Source organism: Scylla paramamosain, chromosome 22 (genome assembly GCF_035594125.1).
Source record: "Scylla paramamosain isolate STU-SP2022 chromosome 22, ASM3559412v1, whole genome shotgun sequence".
Taxonomy (NCBI): domain Eukaryota; kingdom Metazoa; phylum Arthropoda; class Malacostraca; order Decapoda; family Portunidae; genus Scylla; species Scylla paramamosain.
The window spans coordinates 13,569,930-13,592,429 of record NC_087172.1 but is presented as its reverse complement, the minus strand read 5'-3'; the positions used below and the strand labels follow the sequence as shown (position 1 = coordinate 13,592,429).

Below are 22,500 nucleotides of genomic sequence, written 5' to 3'. Positions count from 1 at the left end.
AAAATCTACCGAAAAAAAATTCAATATTATTGGAAGTTGAACACGAATAAAAACAAGTGTACGGTGGACACATTTCACTGAGCGGGACGGCAACACACTTAAAAAAACACCAACTATTTTTTAAAACCAATAAGAACCTAGTACAGGCTGAAATGAAAAAAAATTTGCTTTGGGACCGTAAAGAAATACGCCGAAAACGGCCCTCTTATTTACACAAAAACAACGCCAAAATCAACACTTTTCACGCAACACACGCGCTCAAATAACTTAAAAAACAACGAAATATTTTTACAAACCATAAAATCATAGCTATAAGCCGAAATAAAATACTTAGGAAATAAAAAAAATAATATTGGAACCGGAGGGGGCTGGGGAGCCTTATCCAAGATGGCGGTGGGGGCCCAGTGGAGGGGACGACCAACCCTTCTCACTCATTTAAACCCTCGCAAAACTTAAACTAACTAATGGCAGGTATATCTAACGAGCGGATATTAAAGCCTGGTCATGTGGCTCCGCTTTGCGACAGTATTGGTTTAAAACACTCACAGATAAGATAGATAATGGCTGATAAATAGAGACGACCCAGATTGTTTACATTTTCATTAAGTTAAATTTTACGGTTTTTAGCAACGAGACGAGGCTGACACAGGGATATATTGTGCTGGAGGTTAGGTGAGATGCGTTAAAATGAGTTAAAACCGTGGATTGTTCAGTTATTCATTAAAAAGTTACGTTAAGTTACCTAAATTTATTCTAACACTTCCTGACCTTACCTTCCCTGTGGTGGTGATGGTGGTGGTGGTGGTGATATACCTTCCTGCCTCCTCGTCATTATGGCTGGCTGTCTAGCACCTTCTCACAGCCAAACTTTTCTTTATTTTGCTTGTTTTCACCCACTGCTGCCTTCGGGTGTCCACTGCTAGAGCCCACGCCTTCCTCATTACCAACTAAAGAAGGTTTAACTCATGGGTAAGCCTTGGCAGCCACTGTGTAGGCGTGGTTACACACAAAAAAAAACACAAATTCTGTCAGGCTGGGAGTTGAAACAGACGCGTACTAACAACACGCATACACGCGACACACAGACTGGTGAACTAGTCAGGTAGCAGTCAGCGTTGCCAGATTGTGCCATAAAAACTCTGGAGGATAGTGATGGAAACTCCAAGTTTAAGGTTGTTTCAGATTTTTCACTAGGATGTCTTTCTTTGCCTCATGCTAATGCTGACTGTGAGCGCTGCTTCTCTAGTGTAAACCGAGTGAAAACAAAAGACAGAAATAAGCTAAAAACAGAAACCGTAAGAGACATCATCCTAGCGAAGCAGTGTGTTGGCTTCCACATATAGTAGTGACTGTACGACCTTCAAGCCATCAATCAGTCAATGATAAAAAAAAACATGACATCAAGAGTGCTATATTCCTCCAATGAAGAGAGTGCCGGGGCTGCTGACGACGTGCCGGATGTATATATAGAAGAACAAGACGAGTAATCTCCTACATAGTAAGTAAACAACTTAACGAAGTGTCCTGTAGTTTTTCTCCAATTATTAATGATATGTATTTAGGAAAGTGTTTTGTTTGTTAAGGGCATTGTTGTTTTTTTTTTCATTACACACACACACACACACACACACACACACACACTCTCTCTCTCTCTCTCTCTCTCTCTCTCTCTCTCTCTCTCTCTCTCTCTCTCTCTCTCTCTCTCTCTCTCTCTCTCTCTCTCTCTATATATATATATATATATATATATATATATATATATATATATATATATATATATATATATATATATATATATATATATATAACCTAAATTCTGCTGTATTTGGAAAGTGGCAGTTTTGCACAATATTTAGAATAATTACATATGTACGATAATTTTACTAGAAGTACAATAATTTCAACCTGTGTAGTACGATGATATGGCCAAAACAATCTGGCAACACTGGGCGGCGGCTCACCAGTCCCTCGCTCCCGCTCTGCCCTGCAAGGCGTCACCCAGTACTCTGCGGCCATGGCTCTCAGGGGGCCACTGCTGGTAATGTATAGTCTCATCTCGTTCAGTAGTGATTGAAAGCATAACGTGTATACCTTGAGCTTGTGAAGTAGGTGTAAGCGGTTAAAACGCGCTTGAATGTGTTATGATTTTCAGCAAGGTTTATGATTCTTGGTTAATTTTCTTTCCTCTCAGTTGTCAAAATTTGCCACCACCTTTGCCTCCACATAGTCCCCGTCAGTATCACCACCCAGGGAGTCTTGTCTTACCCTAGTGGTTTCCTGCAGGTGATGCACAAGGGATCATAGGCCATTTAAACTAAAAAAAAAAAAAAAAAAAGCTGGTCCAGACTTTACTTCACCTTGTACCTCCTCGCCTAACATCCCATCATCCGCCGTGCCCCTTAACTCCCGTGCACAGCCTTGCAACAGGCACATACACTCTGAGAGGTCCACCAGTTGAAGTTATTTCTAAATTTAACCCAACCTTACCTAAAAGTGTCCTCTAAGTAGGTAAGGAACTTCTGAAAACTTTAAACGCATAGTCTGGGTTTACACTCGTAGTTCAATGTCAGCCTGCTTTATAAATAGATAGGCTTCATTCAGTAAACACCAAGAAAATACCTGTCATGATGGCAGGCTTTTTTTTTTTTTTTTTTTTTTTTTTTTTTTTTCTCCCTCCAGTGTTTTGAGTGAGTCTACAAACGGTTTCTGTTGCAAGTCGGTATTTATTTTGTCCCCCTCTCACCTCCTTAGAAATTAATGATTTCCGATAAAATATGAGTAACAGATTAGTACAAAACATGGAGAAATTAACTAGTACATCATTGCAGGTGCCACTCGCTGCCGCTCAGAGCCACACACTTTCATCCCACATGCCACAGGGCTGTTGAACATTAACAAACTAAATCCGACCCAACCTAACATAATGACGGGGCTGTGTCTCCCTTGCCCCCCCAAACCTGACCTAATGGGGGCTGCACCCTGTCAACTGTTCCCCTAACCTACTGTATTTCCTCAGGTACAGGTTGAGTTCTGAGGGCCTAATATTTAAGCAAAAGATTGGAGGTCGACTTGAACATAGGGACCAGATTTCTTAGGTTAAAAATTTAGGAATCCAAACATGATAGGAAGGGTTGCTAGCAATTCTTGGCTCTAGAAATGAAATGCTTACTTACCATAACCAGTAAACATGACAAAGTTCTACCACTTGACTTACTAGATTTGAATATGACTAGTTGACATTCCTTGTATTGTGGTTTCGACGGTTTTGTTGGAATGTTGAGCACAGGCTTGGTCATCCGATGCATTAAGTACATGATTAAAACGCCCATAGGTTGAAGTACACAATAAAAACCCATTTCATACTCAGCACAGGAGTACAGCACCACAACACGTGTCTTTCTTCATGCATGTCTGCAGTTTCCAGAGAGAGAGAGAGAGAGAGAGAGAGAGAGAGAGAAGACGTGTGTGTGTGTGTGTGTGTGTGTGTGTGTGTGTGTGTGTGTGTGTGTATACCCATGCAAGGACAAAGATTTCACACCTTAATCATCTGACAACAAGGAAGAGGAGCAGGTCTCTCTCTCTCTCTCTCTCTCTCTCTCTCTCTCTCTCTCTCTCTCTCTCTCTCTCTCTCTCTCTCTCTCTCTCTCTCTCTCTCTCTCCTCCTCCTCCTCCTCCTCCTCCTCCTCCTCCTCCTCCTCCTCCTCCTCCTCCTCCTCCTCCTCCTCCTCCTCTTCCTCCTCCTCCTGGTTGCATTATCATAAATCTGTGAGGCATATACATGGGGTTCTGAACGTTCAGAATGATGGGACATAGCCATTGAGGCAGATAAGAACAGCTGCAGTGGAACAGGTGTGCTTCTTAATGAATATCCTTCATTCCATTGAGAGGAATGGTTTCATTACCCACAAATTGTTGCTCTTTGAGGCTTTCATGCTGTGTGAAATAGTAGCTAGTGGCAAACAAGCTATAATCAACAGATGCGTTCATGCACACTTCTTTTCTCTGAGCACACAACCTTGACCTGTGGCAGTCAGGAGGTCAGTAAGACATGTTCTTTGTATTTTTAGTGATGGCCTCAAGAGAGAGTGGAAATTTGAGTGGAGGCGGAGGAGTAGCAGCGACTGCAGCAGCAATAGCAGCAGCAGGCACTAGTCCCCATCAAAAACAGCAACAGCAGAATCCTGCACAGGCACCCATGACTGCAGCAGGGGCAGGTGGGAGTGTAGGCTCCCTTCCAGCTGGAGGATCACAGGCAACAGTGGCTGCAGCAACAGCAGGTGGAGGGGCAGCAGAGGGGGCTGGAAGAGTTAGCAATGTACAGCGCATCCAGCAGAAGAAGGCACAGGTTCGAGCATGGCCCAGGGACAAGAAGCTGGAGAAGCTAGCCATTTATTCAGCATGTAAAGTGAGTGCGACTGACTGCTGCCTTTGAAGCTGTTTTTGTTGTTAAGACACTGCGGTAAAGGAAATCCATGTTCATCTTTTATTGAACATGTCCAGACTGGTACAGAGGTCAGGCTTGCTTGTACTGGACCAGGGATTAGTCTTTGAAAGGCTGTTAGTTTCCCACAATGTTGTGAGTCCTTTAGACATTCCTCTCATTCATTGTGCATATTCACTCTCAAGGATCATCTGCTGCTTTGGCATGCAGTGCCTCTACTGATACCCATAATACTGCAGCACTTTTTTCTTGACACCAATTTATAACTTAGCTCACTGTTTGATGTCCACATCTCAGCCATAAAGCAAGAAAGCACAGTTGTGGTGAGATTTCAAGAATAGATACAAGTTACTATAGTCAAGACTAGATTTTCTTGTTAAGATGCACCATTGTTATATTTCATCCAAATGCTATAATACTAGTTTCCTACACCAGGGGGATGAGAATTGCAAGTGTAATGGGTGGAAAAACCCAACGCCCCCAACCCATCCAGCCCGGCCAGACACTCCACAGCCAGCAGCACCCCCATCACAGCCCTGCCGCAGCTGCTCCCACATGCTGAGTATGTGGCCCTGACCCCCTCACTGCACCCCTTGCTTTCAATGGGTTAATGACCTATTCATGTCTTGTCTATTTGTATATGATGCTTGCCATAAAGAACTGCCCAGGTGGATGGCTTACTTATATAAACAACCATTTCAATTTTCCTTCCTGTCAGGTAAGCATGTCAGCCACCTAGAGTCTGCTAGTGATGATGACCTTGACCGCCTGCTCTCCATTGTGGTGGATGTGGAAAACCTCTTCATCTGTGTCCATCGGGAGGAGGACCCTGATACCAAGCAGGTGAGTGTGTGTCACGGTTGTTGAGGAAAGGCCTGACAAGAAGGGCTGAAGGGAAAAGGATAGAGGGAGAAGTTATTGAAGGTATGTACTTAAAGAGGGATTTAAGAGAGAGATTTTGTTTTCAGTAGAAGTCTGTAGGAGAGATCTGTTTGAACTGATAGGTAGTCAAAAGATAAATGAGTATTATTGTTTTGAGCCTGAATGTTTATTAATAAGACTCCTGAACTGATGACTTTGTGTGCTGTACAGGTGTACTCCTACCTGTTCCGACGGCTGCGGAAGTGTATCCTTCAAGTGACGCCTCCAACAGTGGAAGTGCCTTTGGGAACACCACCCTTTGAGCGTCCCTCCATCTTCAAGGGTGTCACCAACTTTGTCTTCCATAAATTTAACCGCCTACAGCAGAAGGTAAGTACTGTCTACCATGAGAAAAAGATGATTTTCATACTTAGTTTTCATTTTTCTATCAGTTTTTGCTTTCCTTAGTATCCATTCTGTGAAAAATAGAGAATAGATGAAGTTTCTTCAGTATTTTTAAGAGTATTAAAATTTCATGGTGTTTTCAGGACTTTCAGATGATGAGTGACCTTGCCAAGATGTTTCTGCACTGCCTCAATCACTGGCGATTAGAGACGCCCTCTGCTCGTCGTGCCCACACCACTCCAGAGGAGAGCTCAGCATACAAAGTCAACTATACCAGGTTGGATATGTTCAGCCAGGAAAAGTCACTTTTGAGGAATTTGTATTTTCATAAGTTATGAAAATTTGACTGCACAAAGTGATGCAAGTGTAAAAAAAAAATTAAATGGAAGTCCGGCCCAGGAATCAGAGATGAAATAAGTTTATCTCTGGTATACAAATACCGAAAATAGAAAAGTAGTAATTGAATGTGTGCAGATCACAAAGTGGGCTGGTGATGTATTGGTCACTGTGCTCAGCTTACAATTATGAGGTCTGGATTAAAATTCATGGCTGATTGGAGACAACTAGGGCTTCTTGCATGCCTTAGCTTCTGTTCACCTTACAAAGAATGGCTGTGAGACACAAGCCAAGGTGTTTTGACAGTGTAACCCAGCAACCCTGCCAAGACACCTCAATCCCTAGCTGCTGTGGTGGGGAATGTGGCTAAGTTTTCGCAACCATTGGAGAAACCTTTATCTTATTAAAGATTCATATGCACTGATGAAGAGATATGTTTGCTTAGATTGAGCAATAAGAGTAAAAGGTTTAAAAATTAGAAAATTGAGCTAATATTTGATCTTTGTTGATGTACTTATTATTTCCCCATTAGTTCGGCATTAAATGGGAAACATAACATTATAACAGCAGTTTTTATCATCACATTGGTTTTCTTTTGAGACACTGCAGAGGTTTTACTTACACTTAAATGCATACCAATATGGGACTTCCCTTCTCCAGATGGCTTTGCTTCAGTTATGTGCCCCAGCTGTGTGACTCCCTCCCCCACCATGAAACCACAGCCATATTTGGCCGCACTTTCCTCCGGGCAGTATTCCATACCTTACGCAAGCAGCTGCTGGACAAGTTTCGAGCCGAGAAGGACAAGATGCCACCAGAGAAGAAGCAACTCTTACTGAACCACTTCCCTAGGTGTGTACTCTGTCCACTGGAAGCTTGTGTGATGTGTGAAGGTAGAAGGAAGTATGCTAGTGAAACCTGGACAGTAAAGAAGTCTGCAGTCTGCAGGTTGAAGTGGATGAAGATGAGAATGATAGCATGTCACTGTATAATAAATATTGGGTGATAAATGATGGACTGAGGGAAAGAATGGAAGTCGAAGAGATAGACTAATGGGATTTTAAATATGTTGAGAGTATAGCAGAGTGATAGAATGTATCCTGGTGACCCTTTAGGTGAACAAGGCCAGCACATGTAGACTTGTGTGGAGGCTTTCAAAATTTGATGTCTTGGTTACTTTCATTCAGATGGATTAAAGGTTAATTAGAAAAAGCAAGGTCATGTCATATTATATGTTTATGGTATTGAGAATAAATTATTAACTTGTTTATTTTTTCTCAGATTCCTTTCAATGTTGGAAGAAGAGGTGTACTCAAACTCCTCCCCAATATGGGATGCCGACTATCGCCCACAGCTGCCGCCACACCTCCATGCACAGGCCACTGAGAGAGCCTCAGGTACGTCATCTCATCATGATCTTTATGTTTATTGCATTTACCTGATTGCATTATTCTAGATTTTAGTTCAAATTAAGAGTCCTACATTATAGTTCAAGGAGAGGACAACACTATCCTCCCCTGACTCCTTTGTCCTTTGCTTCAGTGATGTACCTCTTCTTCCGTTGTTTGTGACCCATGCTCTTTCTTTTCTTCCTTTCAGCCATTGATAATATTGTAAATTCTTCTTTTACCTCTGTTTATCCTTATTATTCATTATGAAAGAAACAAGCTACCTTAATAATTATAAAATACACAAGTGATGTGCCTTTCAAAATTCACCTAATTCAGTCATAGGAGAAAACTCATGACTTATTTTCTTGTCACCCAGGAGGGAGTGGACCAGCACGAGGAGAGTTTGAGAGGCTAACAGTTCCTCCAGGAGAGGGGCAGTACACCACAGTCAACCTCACACCTGCTGCCACCCGCCGGGCTCGTCTGGAGGAGAGGTGAGGCAGTCGGGGCATGCCTGGTGGTGTCTTGTAACCTCTGTGGTTTATACCATATCATTATAACTCAGTATAGAAAGTGTCAATATCCTCATTTTGAAAAGCTCCATGTATGCTTGCTCTATGTTGGCTTGCCAGGGTATATGGTATATGTGAAGTCCATTCTAAGCCTTCTTGATGAGTCTTCCTCCAAATTTCTCTACCAACTACATTACGATCCCTATTACTTTTTTTCTAAGTTACTCTGCCATTTTCTCATTATACACGAACCATTTTACTCTTATCTCATCTGACTGATGCATTAAAGCGCCAGCCTCTCCATCATTTCATCATCCATGTCTTGCAATCTGTTATCCAGTTATGTGCTATGTGCTCACTTAATTGTACTCATTTCTGTCTGCTTTCGCTTGTCAGTATCATTCTTTTTCACTGCCCACATTTTGCTTGCAGCATTACACTTTCAGTCCTTGTGTTCAGTCAGAAATTCATGTAAAAGTTAGTTTTGAATGGTTTAAACTTAAGTTTGAGAAAAGATTCACCAATTTTTTTCTCCAAAATGTATTGTCTGCCTACAGCCGAGGAGAAAAGCGTGAAGGGGAGGATGTTTGTGAGAACAGCAGTAACAGTAGCAGCAGCAGCAGCAGTAGCACCACCACCACTAGCAACAACAGCAGCAGCAGCAAGAGGATGAAGCTGGAATCTGAGGATCTTGGAGAGGATATGGTGGCAGAAGTTGTGGCCACCATCACTGATCCTAGGAAGATGGTTGGGCCAGAGGTACTCTTCTCAGAGAATGCAGCAAGGGATGAGGCAGCTAAGGTAAGTTGTTACTACCCAAATATGATGCACCATAATTTTATGCAGCAGTGTTCTTCCATCTCTGTATATAAGTTACAATTATGCTTGCTATGCTGTAACTCACCACTAGATATCTCTGACTTCAGCTGGAGGAGCGCAAGGGTAACATTGAGTTCCATGTGATCGGCAACTCACTGACCCAGAAGGTATCCAAGCAGACCATGTTGTGGCTCATTGGTCTGCAAAATGTGTTCTCCCATCAGCTGCCCAGAATGCCCAAGGACTATATCACGCGTCTTGTGTTTGACCCGTGAGTGTTACAGTTCACTCTTCATTCATTGGAGAAAGTAAGGCTCACTAATGAGTATGATAATGAACTTCATGAGTCATTGTTAATTTCACTTGAAAAGAAAGAAATTGTGAATGAGTTTACAAAATGTGGAATCATTAGTAACCTTAATTTATCTTGTAATCAAAGAATGCTAATGGCACCTTCCCTCCCTCTCCTGTTGTACTCTCAGGAAGCACCGCACTCTGGCCCTCATCAAGGACAATCGTCCAATTGGAGGGATCTGCTTCCGGATGTTTGCCACGCAGGGCTTCACTGAGATTGTGTTCTGTGCTGTTACCTCTAATGAGCAAGTGAAAGGCTATGGCACACACATGATGAATCACCTCAAGGATTATCATGTTAAAAACAATGTCCTCCACTTTCTTACATTTGCGGATGAGTTTGCCATTGGTAAGTATTCTGCACTGCTCTGTGCAGGCTAGCATAGAGCTCCAAGGATAATATCTTGTTGCTTTTTGGATGCCATTTTTTCCTTAAATGTATGTGTTTTTCATTATTTTAATTAAAGTATTATTATATAATGTAAGTTGCATTACATTTCTCCTTCCTTTATATATATATATATATATATATATATATATATATATATATATATATATATATATATATATATATATATATATATTTTTTTTTTTTTTTTTTTTTTTTTTTTTTTTTTTATGAGAATTCAGATCATTGATGAGGAATAGCAAGCCTCATCTGAAACAGAACACACTGTCAGCTGCACATTCCACATTGTCAAACTTTTCCTTTTTACTCATTCTTTTGACAGAATTGAAATTACATGTTAGCTTCTTACATATTCATTCTTAGGAAGTTTTCAGTATGACTTCAATTATAAGATGTCATTTGATAAAGCTATAGCAGCACTAAATTTATTTATCTCCAGGATACTTTAAGAAGCAAGGGTTCAGCAAGGACATACAGCTGGCCCGCTCGGTTTATCAGGGATACATTAAAGATTATGAAGGTGCCACACTCATGGGCTGTGAACTCAACCCCAACATTGTCTACACAGAGTTCACCGCTGTCATTAGGAGGCAGAAAGAGGTGAGTGGTGAACCTTGCCTTACTCACATGTGTATGTTGGTGATTCAGGTGCTCCAAGTAGTCAGGTCACCACTAACATGCAGTACTCTAATGCAGGTGGTCAGTTCCTTTCTAAGTCATACTCTAACATGAGGGTTTTAAAGCCTAACAAAGGATGGGCTGCAACGAGCCACAGAGAAATCCTTACTGCAGATTAGGATAACTCGAATGTTGGGGGAATGAGCTTGCTGCTGCCACCGGTGCCATCCACATTGATGCTAGTTTAGCAAGAAGTGCTGACCAAAGACATTGTTGCTGCCGCCATACATGGCAATGTGAGTTTGGTTAGGAGAAAGGTGCATTGCAGCTGCCACTGTTACTGCTCCCTCCGTTATACACAGTGATATCAACAGTGACCGTTCATCAGCTGCATGTGCAAACAGTGGCTGAACATGGTTCTTTGATGATTTTTACTGTACCATACCAGTTTTTATTTTGGTGTTTTAAGAACTTGTATGTATTTATTACCTTCAATGAAAATTCAAGTAATGAGTATCAAGAAGCTTATTTTGGAATAATTGAAGAGATACACAAGTATACACAACCACTTCTTGAGATATTGCCATCCCCATCATCTCTTTACCTTTCAACAGATAATAAAAAAACTCATTGAAAGGAAGCAGAGTGAAATCCGGAAGGTGCACCCAGGACTCACATGCTTCAGGGATGGCGTGCGAGAGATTCCGGTTGAGAGCATACCAGGGATCCGGGAGGCTGGATGGAAGGGACCCCCTACATCAAAGCCTGCACGCTCCCCAAGCCAGGAACACCAGGAGGCTGAGTACCTAACCAGCATGCTGAAGACTCTCTTGTGCAATGTTAGTCCTCTTGCCACTCATTAACCTATTTATGTTATAAGAGCCTCTAAATGCTGTCATTGCATCACAAATGATATGCATCAATGCCTCTCAAGATAGAAAAATTTACTTTAGTCATTATTTTATGGTTACCATTGCCACTGAGCTCCTGGGAGATGAGTCACTGCTTGTAAGCTGTTAAAAATTTGTCTTTTATTGCACTTACAGTTGGAGAGTGTTGAAGCCAGTTGCTAGCATTACTCTTACATAAACCTTTAAAAATTTTACAAGTTGACCACCAATACTCAAGCATCGTTTAATCTGGAATTTTGCTTAATCTGGCACATTTTCAACTGGCTGTATTCTCTATCTTTTAAATATGCCATGGTCATGTGATTAATTTATTGTGCACAGCTTCAGATGATGGTGGAATTATAGTATAGTACCACTGTTGTACATATTTTCCTGTGTCAAAATTGCTCCTATGTTTGCATACACTATAGTAAGAGGACATCAAAACACCTCCCTGGTATTTTATATATTTTACCTATTATTAACAGTTATCTTACCAAATTACTATTGCTCTGTTGTCCGTGGAACATGTTAGGGTAGAAATGTAGCAAGTAAACTTAGCAACAATTTTGACACTAGGAGTGATTCCAAACCACACTGCCAGTCCATTCAAGAAGCCCACCATTTTGTGTGTGTGTGTGTGTGTGTGTGACCAGTGCTGAGCTGACATTTTTTCTTGTGATTTTTTTTTTTTTTTTTTTTTTTTTGTGACCCTTATTTCACACTAGCCATGACTCCAAAAGAAGAATGAAGTGGAAATCATAGCACGAAATGCAAACATTACACAATAAAAGGAAAGTGGAAGTGTTACAAAAGCTGGACTGTGGCATTCCTGCTCATCACTTGTGTGAGGCTTATGACTTGAATCATCAGCTGTCTTTGATATAGAGAAGCAATAGGAAAAGTTGAAACAGTTCTTCGCTGACAGTGATTCAAAGAAACACATGTGCGTATGAAAACAGTGGAAGATGGAAGGAGTACAGATCATGATCAAGAAATAATGCAATGGTTTCAACAGTGAAGTGATGGTGTGGACATGTCTGGCACGGTGATGATTGGACGAGTTAATGCATTTCATAGAGAGTATACTGAGGGGTGGGTGTAGAGATTCCAGTAGCCCCATGGCATTCCGATGCATAAGCTTTGTGGAGGAAGACAATCACCAGACTAGGAAAGAGCAGCAGAATATATTAACAAGTTGACCAGGCTTATTACCTGTTTCATAATATTTGTGTATAATTTACATTTAATATAGTAGCTATTTCATTTTATTTGAAGACATTCTTTGGTACACTAGGTACACTTCAAATCCTTTTAGACATGTCAGATGCCAAGAGGTAAACCTTGGTCAATTTGGTAATCTGCTGATTTGGGATGGCTGTGTTACCAAGGATGCTGAAGTATTGATGGTCAACCTGAACTACCACATCCATCTAGATTTCTTCCATTTAGTTGAGGAGATATTTACAGAGCTGGGTACCAGAACTGAACAATTAATTTTCTTAAATAATCAAGCTGAATCTTACTCATTTTTTGGGCCTTTTCATGCTTCACTGTTCACAGTTGCTCCATTCATTCTATTTATTAGTCTGTCTGCCAATATCTAATGCCTGTTCATAAGAACTCTGGTCTTCAAAGGGCCCCACAGGGCAGCAGCCGATTGACTCAGGGACAACTAGGAAGTATATTGGGATGATTGTGACAATAGCAAGGTCAGATAACAGTTTTTATGCTTCAGTTGATCGGGTTTAGATATCTCAGGTGTCCCAAAACCTTTTTTTTTTACAATGGCTATCACCTCACACCATACCCACCCACATCAAAGCTCATCAAGTGTTTCTCCATCACCCACAACAGGTTTCAGAGTTGCTCATCAATCTAGGGATTTATATAAAATAGAGCACCATCTACAAAACAGCCCTGAGAGATCTCAGACACAACTACTCTACCACCCTGATAGCTCTAGAGTGTTCCCACAACTGGATTCAGCACAGTTAGGCAAAGTTTGGTGTCTGCTGCCATTCATCCTCAGAAACTCAGCCTCCTCTAAAACACCAAATTAGCACTGAGTCTGTCAACAATTACAGAATAGGAAAAATGGACAAGAGTGAAAGAATGGTCTGACCAGCACCATCCTTAGATAGAATATAGATGAAAAGAAAAGAATATAAAATATGACACGATATGATATAAAACTGTTTTATACAGAGTGGTCCCCTTGGGAATTCAGCTGTCCACAGATGTACCAAATCTACTTCTGTTGCACCAGAGGTGATCGGTGATCACCTACATCATTCCCATGCCATAATAACCAGCCTCCACCTGACCTGTGGCTGTAGCCAATCACCGTACAGAACACTGAACAACACTACTTTCCAGTGTTGTCAAGTGTGTGTATATATATATATATATATATATATATATATATATATATATATATATATATATATATATATATATATATATATATATATTTAAAACACACAACACTGAACAACACTACTTTCCAGTGTTGTCAAGTGTGTGTATATATATATATATATATATATATATATATATATATATATATATATATATATATATATATATATATATATATACCAAAATCATGTTTATTATCCTTGAAAATCAAATATTTGCAATATTTTTAAACTATTTTTGAAGCAATAAATAGTTAACTTATTAGACAAAAAGATAATTTTTAGAATTATTTCTGAAGCAGTGAATAGTTAACTTATTAGACAAAGATGAGTGTTATGACGGACTAGGTAGAGCAGCATATAGGCAAATCCTCAAGGTGACCAAACTCTCTGTAAATACAAACAAGTTTTACTACCATAGGTACTAACCCTCACCACTACTGCTTGTTTTACTGGAATCATCATTTTTAAAAAGTTTTAAATTGGATTATTGAAAAGTAATGAAAGTGGTAGCAGAAAGGAGCTCTTGACTTTTGTGTTTGTTTACTCTGAGTCCTCAGTGTTAATTTAGATGCTCAGCAGGAGTGGCAAGTTTGGAGACAGCTTTGCATTTGTGAAAGTTATAGTTAGAGTGCCCAGCTCTGCAAGTGATCACCACAAAGTTAATAATTGATTTTTCAACGGTATTAGAATGTTTTAGGAGACTTATAGTACTTTTTTTGACATGATCATTTCAATAAGTTTAGCATTCATCATTTAATTGTAGCTTCCAGTGATGGATGTGAATTGTACTACCAGATGCAATAGCATAAAGTGGGTACACCAAGGAAGAAATACAATGAGGTCCAGAGGAAAACCTTGAAAGTAAAGAAATAAATAGTCAAGCTGGATCTTGTCATGCAGTCTGACAAGAGCTGTCATTTGGTGACAAAGACTGAACCATGTAAACATGGAAACTGCCTAATAGTATTGAGTATTTATAGTATTGAGGGTGCCAGCAATATTGAAAAAGTATAACAGATTATTAGGTTTGGTTCATCTCCATTTAGTAATCAATGGGAGATTTCACAGTAATTTTACAAATTTATTTTTTTTGAGAACAGTGCATCATGTATCATGTATCATGCTTCACAACCTGACTTATGTACTCAGAAGTGCTGGGGTTGGTAATGTGCTTTGTTTTCTAGTTAGCAGTATCATTTCAGTATATGAAAAAATAGTTTACAATTAGATGGACATGTAGGTGATACAGGAGATGATGCATCACCTTGGTCTGTACATATTCACAAGAACACTGCTTCATTGTATGACATACATACATTCATAATACTATCATGAAATTATACATGGAATGCACAAAGAATTATATATGTACATATGTTCATTTATGAGGTGGATATATCTGCTTGTAAATGTTGTTTATTGTAGACAGTACTAGACAAAATAATTTTCATCTGCTAACATTATTGATTTAATCACTGCTGCTGTACTAGTATGACTTGTATGGTGATGCTGGAGTAAAATATTGAAAAATTCATCTGGATGATAGGGTAAAAATTGACATCGATTTAAAAAAGTTAAGCCAGATTGTAGCACCACTTTTCATGTAGCCAGTGCTGTACAGCTGCTCTTTGCTACATTGCTATATAATTTTAGGTATCTCTTTGGTACATCAAGCAGGCAGCCAGCTGGAATGTCTGCCTTAGTAAACAAACCTTGCCCTAATCTTTCTGACTAGTGATAATTTAAAAGGCATTTACTTTAAAGATTCTTAAGAGCATAGCTAAAAGAAAGATCACTCCATATTCCTAGTAGTTACCATGGTTATGCTAACTGACTTCACACAAACTCACACCCACCCTTCCACATAAATTAATTTTGTTATTTCATGGCCCTTTCAGTTAAACCTGTCTGAAACATTACAGGAATACAATTTATTCACTGTTAGTTCTGTGATAATTTCTTTCCTGTGATTGTGATGAACTGTCTGCTCTATCTACAGGATTTTTTGGTATCTACAGATCAGTGGACAGTATATGGAATATTATTCATAATTTAGTATAGGAACAGCATAGACAAACCAGTGAGTGAATTAAATATGGTTGAATGTTAACATTTTAATTTATCCTAGTGTGTCCATCAGTTATGTATAAGTGTGTTTAGTTTATGTCCTTTTGGGAAAAGCTTATCAAATCTCATTTTGTAAAAGTTCAGGAACATTCACAGGAAGATTTCAGCAACATACTTTTAAAATATATTTTTCTCCAAGTATTCAGTAAGAATTTTCATACTCATGAAATAAAAATATGCCAAGTAGATATTTTTAGGATGTATGAGAATTATGTGAAATAGCTGATCCCCTCAACTAAGTATTTGATCTTTTAGGGATCTGTATCATGACCAGAAGTTTGCCTTGACTCATTCAAGTTATAATTTGAAAATTGCATTAATTTGGATTAGATGTAAATTATTCTTTGGTGTGTGTCCTCCCTGCAGGTCAAGAACCACACAGCTGCCTGGCCCTTCCAAGTCCCAGTGGACCCCAACGAAGTACCTGATTACTACGACCATATAAAGTGTCCCATGGGTGGGTGGCATCCTCTGCTGTTGGGGGAGGTGGTAATGTAGTGGTTTCCTGGGAACTGAATTCTCACAACTCAAAATTTGTTAATACTGTTTATTAGTGCTTAAAACCTTTACCAGCTACCAGTTTATTAATTCAACTAATACTTCCTGCATATAACAGAGGGATTTAGTTATAAGGGCTGCCTAGTATTAGCAATGTCTCATCCACTTTGAGGAACACTGGATGTTATTAGTTTTTCTTACTAACCATACATACACAAGCCCCAAAAATTGTCTTTATACTTGGCTGACATCCTCACAAGGCAGTACTGGTCTTACCCTCTCCCTCAGACACACATGCAAAAAAAATTTATATATATATATATATATATATATATATATATATATATATATATATATATATATATATATATATATATATATATATATATATATATATATATACCATCCTTAGCCTCAGGACCTGCATGAACAGAGAGGACGGGCCCTCACTGACCATGCTTTTACATGGGTGGGGTGCACAAGCATACCTGGGTCTCTGTATTAGCATCCAGCTGTAGATCTGGTCTACCCCTGCTACATCATAGTAGCCCTATCCCTTTTCCCACATTTGGTAAGAGTATTCCATCAGACCAGATGCAGACACATCATATTCATACATATGCAATTGCATTCTATTTAGCTTTTATCTTGTGCAGCCATTCTTCCTTGTTTCTTAGACATTTTTTGCATCTAATACTCTCCTGAAGTCATCCATTAATCACTCCATTTGAGTTGTTGCTTGGAGAATGCCTGTGAGCAGCTAATGCAGTGGCTAGCTCCAGGTGGGAGCATCAAGGCTTATGGCTGCTGTAACATTTAGGTATCAAAAAATGTTTAAGATATTATACTTAAGAGCACATTGAACAAAAATTTGCCATAATTTCTCAGCACTTTTTAACAAGGCCAAACACTACAGGTAATGGCTTGAAAAGGGCCTGCTTCCAGCAGAACTGAATTTGGATAAAGTTCACCACCAGTGGAACTCTGTCCTGGTCTCAAGCTTAGATGAATGGGAAGGGTTGTATCAAGAAGGGCATCCTGTGTAAAATCTTTGCCAATTCACTCTGGATCTAATGCACATTAAGAGAGTGATTCCACATAGACAAGCTGATGAAGCTGTCAAAGAAGATATGTAAACATAACTTGTCCCTGATGTATGATGCTCTAGCCTGTTGATGGGCTAATGTGTTCCTGTCTACTTTTAAAACATGGCAAATTTGGCAAATTGACTTCAGTATTCATACATTTCATATTCTTACATTTGTAAGATGTCAAATCATGTAGATATAAATAACTCAGTATCTTATAAACATATATGGCTTTTGTCAGGATACAGTTTGATGCCAATCAGTTGGTGAGAGCATTGCCCAGTGACATTACTTTCCTCACAGGACCTTGTGTAGCAAAAGTTATAGGGTCATAGTTGGCACTACTGGTATAGTAGCACAGGCTGTGACACAGTGGGGATACATAGACCAGTGCTGAATAAATAAACCATGATAAGATATGGTGTTTTCCTACAAGCACTATTTGTCAGGAAATTGCCAGAAAGGTCTTCTGGTTGTCTGATAGTGTTTGCATGTGGTGTGATAATTGGCATAGGATATTATCTTGTTTAATCAGTTTTAGAATGGGGATGGAAGGTTCTGGCTAGTCATTTAACATAGGTAATCAAATTTTAAGATGGGAATGAAAATGAAATATAAAGTGCCAGACTACTTCTAACTCCTTTTTGCAAGAGTTTTGCACACACACACACACACACACACACACACACACACACACAACAGGAATGCAGGAGGTAAGGCTGTTAAGTATGGTTACTGTCTTTTCTGAAATGAGATATTGATTGATCTTTGTGCATCCTTTGCAGATCTGAAGACCATGACAGAGCGCCTCAAGGCTAACTATTACGTGAATGCCCGGCTGTTCAATGCGGACATGCTGCGTATTTTCAAGAATTGTCGTTTCTACAATCACCCAGAGACTGAGTATTACAAATGTGCCAACAATCTAGAAAAGTACTACATTAATAAGATGAGAGAACTTGGTTTGTTAGAAAGCAAATGAATCATAATAGAGTTAATTTTGATTAAACTGTAAGAAATGGAAGCAACTGTTTTCCTCCTTGGAGTCGGTAGGGAGAGAAACAAGAATTGGTATTGATACACCTTTAAATATTTAGATTTCGTTGGTCACAGCATTAATATTGCAAAACTATACATCTGTTTATAGTAATTATAAACAACAGAATTGTGGAATGAGGATGTGTATGTAAAAAGGCATACTAAATTTCCCAAGTGGTCCCTATGGCTTGTTTATTGTGGGCAAGAACTGTGAGATGTGTTTCTGTGCTGCTACTTTTACAATATTTATTGATCCCCTGCTGTAGGTAGTGTTTTATGTATTGACAAAGAGTAGCAACCTTAAAAAGTCTGGATACTTTTTATATCTGAATCTTATATTTAATGCACATATTTTCTAAAGGTTGTTTTGCAAAATAATAAAGATTAATTCAGATTTAGATAACTGGAAAATATACATTAAGTTTTCTACACATTGTTTTTATCAGCCTTGCATGATGCAGTGGTGATGATGGTAATGTGTTGTGAATGTGCATCAAAAGAGAAAAATATAGGCAACAAGGGCTAACCTGGTTTCAGCAGGTGTGTGGATGGGTGGGTGAGAGTGAGTCGAGTTGATGCACAATCTGTTCAAGGGCCCCCACAGGAAAGCTGTACACACTATTTTACCTTAACTGTGAACTCTGAAACAACTGTTGGTCAATAAGTCATCACTTGGGAAAGTTGTAAACACTGTTTTACCCTAACTGTAAACTCTGAAACAACTGTTGGTCAATATGTCATCACTTAAACACTCTCATCAAAGACAGCTGTAAAAAGTAAATATTTCATTTGAGAACTAAATTATTATTTTCTTTTGAGCAAATCATGAGGCTGCCCATTTAGGGGTGGGTGCCAGCATAGCCTGGCTGTGTTTCTGTTGATGGCCTCATTAACACACACACATTTTGTTTATTGGGTTTTGAAATATCAGTTTTTGTTTATCAATTTTAGTAGCACCACTGAATGGGGAAGTGTATAAACTTTATAACAAGTAAAATAAAATCTTTACCTGAAAATGTCAAGTTGGTGAATAAAAGCATATGTATGTAGATAAATAATGCTTGTATTGTCATAACTGATTCTGCAAATAAGACTTCGGTATTTTGCATGTTAGAACATTTCTGTATAAAAGCATTTTTCTTTTAAAATAAATAAATAAATATTTAATCAACCATATCACAAAGTTCTACAGAAAACCTTGTTCGGTATAACATTGACAACATAATTCAAATTTTTGTAGCTAAATGTGGTTAAAATGGCTCACTAGAGAACAGACAACCTTATAAGGTGGCCTGAATCTCCTTTTCGACAAGCACCCGGTACTCATCAAAACCGCCCTCCACACACCGCACCTTCTTGTCCCCACACACCCACAGCTCGGTGCATACCATACGGATCAGCCGCTCGTCATGGGATACTAAGACCACTCCACCCTGAAAAGAAATAATGTGTCACCCACATGTACTTACACACAAATGTATAAATATTTGATATCTATACAGGGGGTCAACAAAATATGGAGTTCTGTTTCTAAGCCACATCATTAACCAATTTTTTGGTACAGGTCAGAACCAGCCTAAGTAAGCACCTACAGTATGTCACTCACCTTTGTTAATGCTATACTACTGTAAAGTCATAATCTAGGACATAAAAACAACTACTGTACCTGTAAAAAAACACATGAGGGGCATACAGTAAATAAAAAAAATTAAATAAGTAACAAAACAATCAGCAGAGTTGAATGTACAGGGGCAAGCACTGCCAGTGTTGTGACCACCAAACACCACATGTCAAGACTGTTGTAAACTGTATTAAAGCACTGCACCAAGTTTGGCACCTAACCAGGGCCATGAAAAGGACTACAGCTGTAAAGAAAAATTAGATCCTGTAAAGTTACATACCAATAGAACAATAAAATACACATAAAAACAGTACAATGTATTTGATATATACATTGAACCAAACACACTCCTTCATTCAAATATAAAATTAACCAAAAAAAACAGTGTGATCCTTAATGGATCACACTTAATATCTGTGAGAGAGAGAGAGAGAGAGAGAGTGGAAGGGAAAAAGACTGGTGTTCATAAGTACATCAAAGGTTGTTTCATAAAATACCAACATCAATACCTCCCATGCTCACCTTGAATCTACTGATTGCCTCTCCAAGTGCCTCAATGGTCTCTATGTCCAAGTGGTTAGTCGGCTCATCTAGGATGAAGAAGTTAGGATTGCCCATACACATGAGGGCAAAGGCCACACGGGACTTCTGACCACCTGACAGACTGGCTAGCTGCTGTAGGGCCAGGTCACCACTTACACCAAAAGACCCAAGCTGACGACGGTAGTCTTCAGTTGGCCGCCCTAAAATTTACAAAGGTGTATTTTAGTAATACAGTAAACACTCTCCATCATCAGTATCTAAATGAACCACACTAATGAAGAAGGACAACCGAGATCAGGCATCCACATGCACACACACATACACACAGCCATACCAACATCACTGCAGGATCCAACATGACAAGTTTATTACTGCTTCACAACATGACATACCCATTCCTTTACCTACAACTGACCCGATCAGTTGAGTGAATAAAAAACAGGTACACCTCCTCTCGAGGCCCTCAACACTATATCCCATTTATGGATTCACATTCACAATCACTCTTCATTCCTCCGTCATGGGCAACCACTTTTTCTGGCTCTACAGACTTCTATTTTGCATCTAAAGCTCTCTTCTCACTGTCCATCCATCTCATTCATGGTCTCAACTCACACTAATTGTGAAGGGAGTGCTCTCTCTCCTCATTCCCCTTGTTCAGTATCTCATTGTTACAGCCTTGCTGCTTACCACTTGTGTTGCACATAATAACTTCCATGTGCCAATAACATTCATTTAAGGTTTAGAAGCTGTTTACACACATTCATGACAAGGAAATATCAGATATCTATAGAGCTTTAAACCCATCATTGTCTACTGTTAGCACTTTCATTACGATAAATGAAAGTGCCATAAAATGCCAGGTAGTGTGGCATTAGGTACAAAGTACAAGCTGCTCACTTTAGTAAATGCAGGAAGGTCCCAATGATATGAGCAGTTTGGCTTCATCTGAATTGCTCATATAGTGAATTCTCGTATAATGAAACATAACTTATGAGGAAAAAAGGGGTTAGGTTCCTTGACCCTTGTCAAAGCTAACTTTTCAAGCTAAAACATATAATACTAAACACAACAAATGTGTCTATATTACAGAACTGTTGATAAAACAACCTGAAAGATAAAACAGCATACAAAGAACATGATTTCATATTAATTAAACATATAAAATGTGCATAACACTCACCAATGTGTAGTCAGGAGAGTAACTTGCTCACCACTCCTGTGTCTCTTAACAATTTCTACCTTCCTTGCAAGTGTTATTGGCACTCTAGTTTAATTAGCCTTACTGCTGGGACTCGCACCAGAACTCATTGGTCACTTGGAAGGCATAGTTAGCACTTTTAAGGCAAAATAAGGCACAATCTATACAACACATGGTCAGTCACACACACACAACACCACACCAAAGACAGTGAATGAAAGAACACTCCAGCAGTAACACAGAAACACATCCAAGGCTCCAAGCACCAATCAGTCACATAAAGCACTTACACTGTACTTCACTGTATTGTAAATAACACTTGCAAGCAAAATGATGCTAGAGTGCAAGTATAATAATGAGCTGTAAGGCCGTAAGGGTGGTAGTCTGAGTGACACCAAGTTTAGTTTTAAAGAGGACTGGCAGGGTGAATGAATAGTAGGTAGGAGACAGGGGAGTGGTGTGTGGTTGACTTTCAGTGCTCACAAACTTGTCTCTGCACATCTGAATCATCATACATCAGCCTAGATATGTTAGTGGGAGGGTGAAGTAAGGCACACATTGTAAACTTTGTAATTTTACTCACCTTGGACTGAAGCTCATGTCATCGGATTTTTGCGCTCACATAAAGAAAATAGTCCCTAATTTACACATCTCGTATCATTGGTTTCTCATATAATGGATGCTCCTAAAACAAAACCTTCTTGTACTGTTATACGACAATGTGAGGGCTGTGACCTTAGATGGAAGGCCAGAACCAAGCTGGTGTATGTTTTTGCAAACTTTCATTTAGGGGAAGGCACTTGCATTCAGGAAAAGTGTAAGGAATATACAGATTTTTTCTTGTTTTATATTTAATCTCAAAAATCTTACTTTGGAGGAGATCGTGGAATCAAAATCCTATTTTATTATGAATTGTGTTTTGTTA

The 22,500-nt window shown here is 39.2% G+C and overlaps 3 protein-coding genes across 4 annotated transcripts in view; 1 reads left to right on the top strand and 2 right to left on the bottom strand.

The window, feature by feature from the left end:
* LOC135111600 (protein C-mannosyl-transferase DPY19L1-like) overlaps window positions 1-1,095 on the bottom strand; it is a 22,665-nt gene extending 21,570 nt beyond the window's left edge. The window contains exon 1 of the mRNA XM_064025080.1: window positions 774-1,095. The gene's annotated coding sequence lies outside the window, so the exon portion shown is untranslated. The remainder of the gene's footprint in view (window positions 1-773) is intronic.
* An 818-nt stretch (window positions 1,096-1,913) lies between these two features.
* On the top strand, window positions 1,914-20,139 carry LOC135111597 (histone acetyltransferase KAT2A-like). Its single transcript, XM_064025070.1, has 16 exons — window positions 1,914-2,038; window positions 4,068-4,405; window positions 4,877-5,003; window positions 5,160-5,284; window positions 5,534-5,692; window positions 5,851-5,984; window positions 6,704-6,895; window positions 7,325-7,440; window positions 7,811-7,928; window positions 8,504-8,747; window positions 8,873-9,036; window positions 9,248-9,468; window positions 9,968-10,128; window positions 10,761-10,985; window positions 15,953-16,043; window positions 17,958-20,139. The coding sequence occupies exons 1-16, from the start codon at window positions 1,918-1,920 to the stop codon at window positions 18,152-18,154; spliced, it is 2,733 nt and encodes a 910-aa protein (XP_063881140.1). The 5' UTR covers window positions 1,914-1,917; the 3' UTR covers window positions 18,155-20,139.
* LOC135111599 (ATP-binding cassette sub-family F member 3-like) overlaps window positions 19,254-22,500 on the bottom strand; it is a 15,774-nt gene continuing 12,527 nt past the window's right edge. For both annotated transcript variants that reach the window (XM_064025078.1, XM_064025077.1), the window contains exons 14-15: window positions 20,354-20,574; window positions 19,254-19,643 (exon numbers count right to left, since the gene is read on the bottom strand). In XM_064025078.1, the coding sequence (XP_063881148.1) occupies window positions 19,491-19,643; window positions 20,354-20,574 (374 nt within the window). In that variant the 3' untranslated portion in view covers window positions 19,254-19,490. The remainder of the gene's footprint in view (window positions 19,644-20,353; window positions 20,575-22,500) is intronic.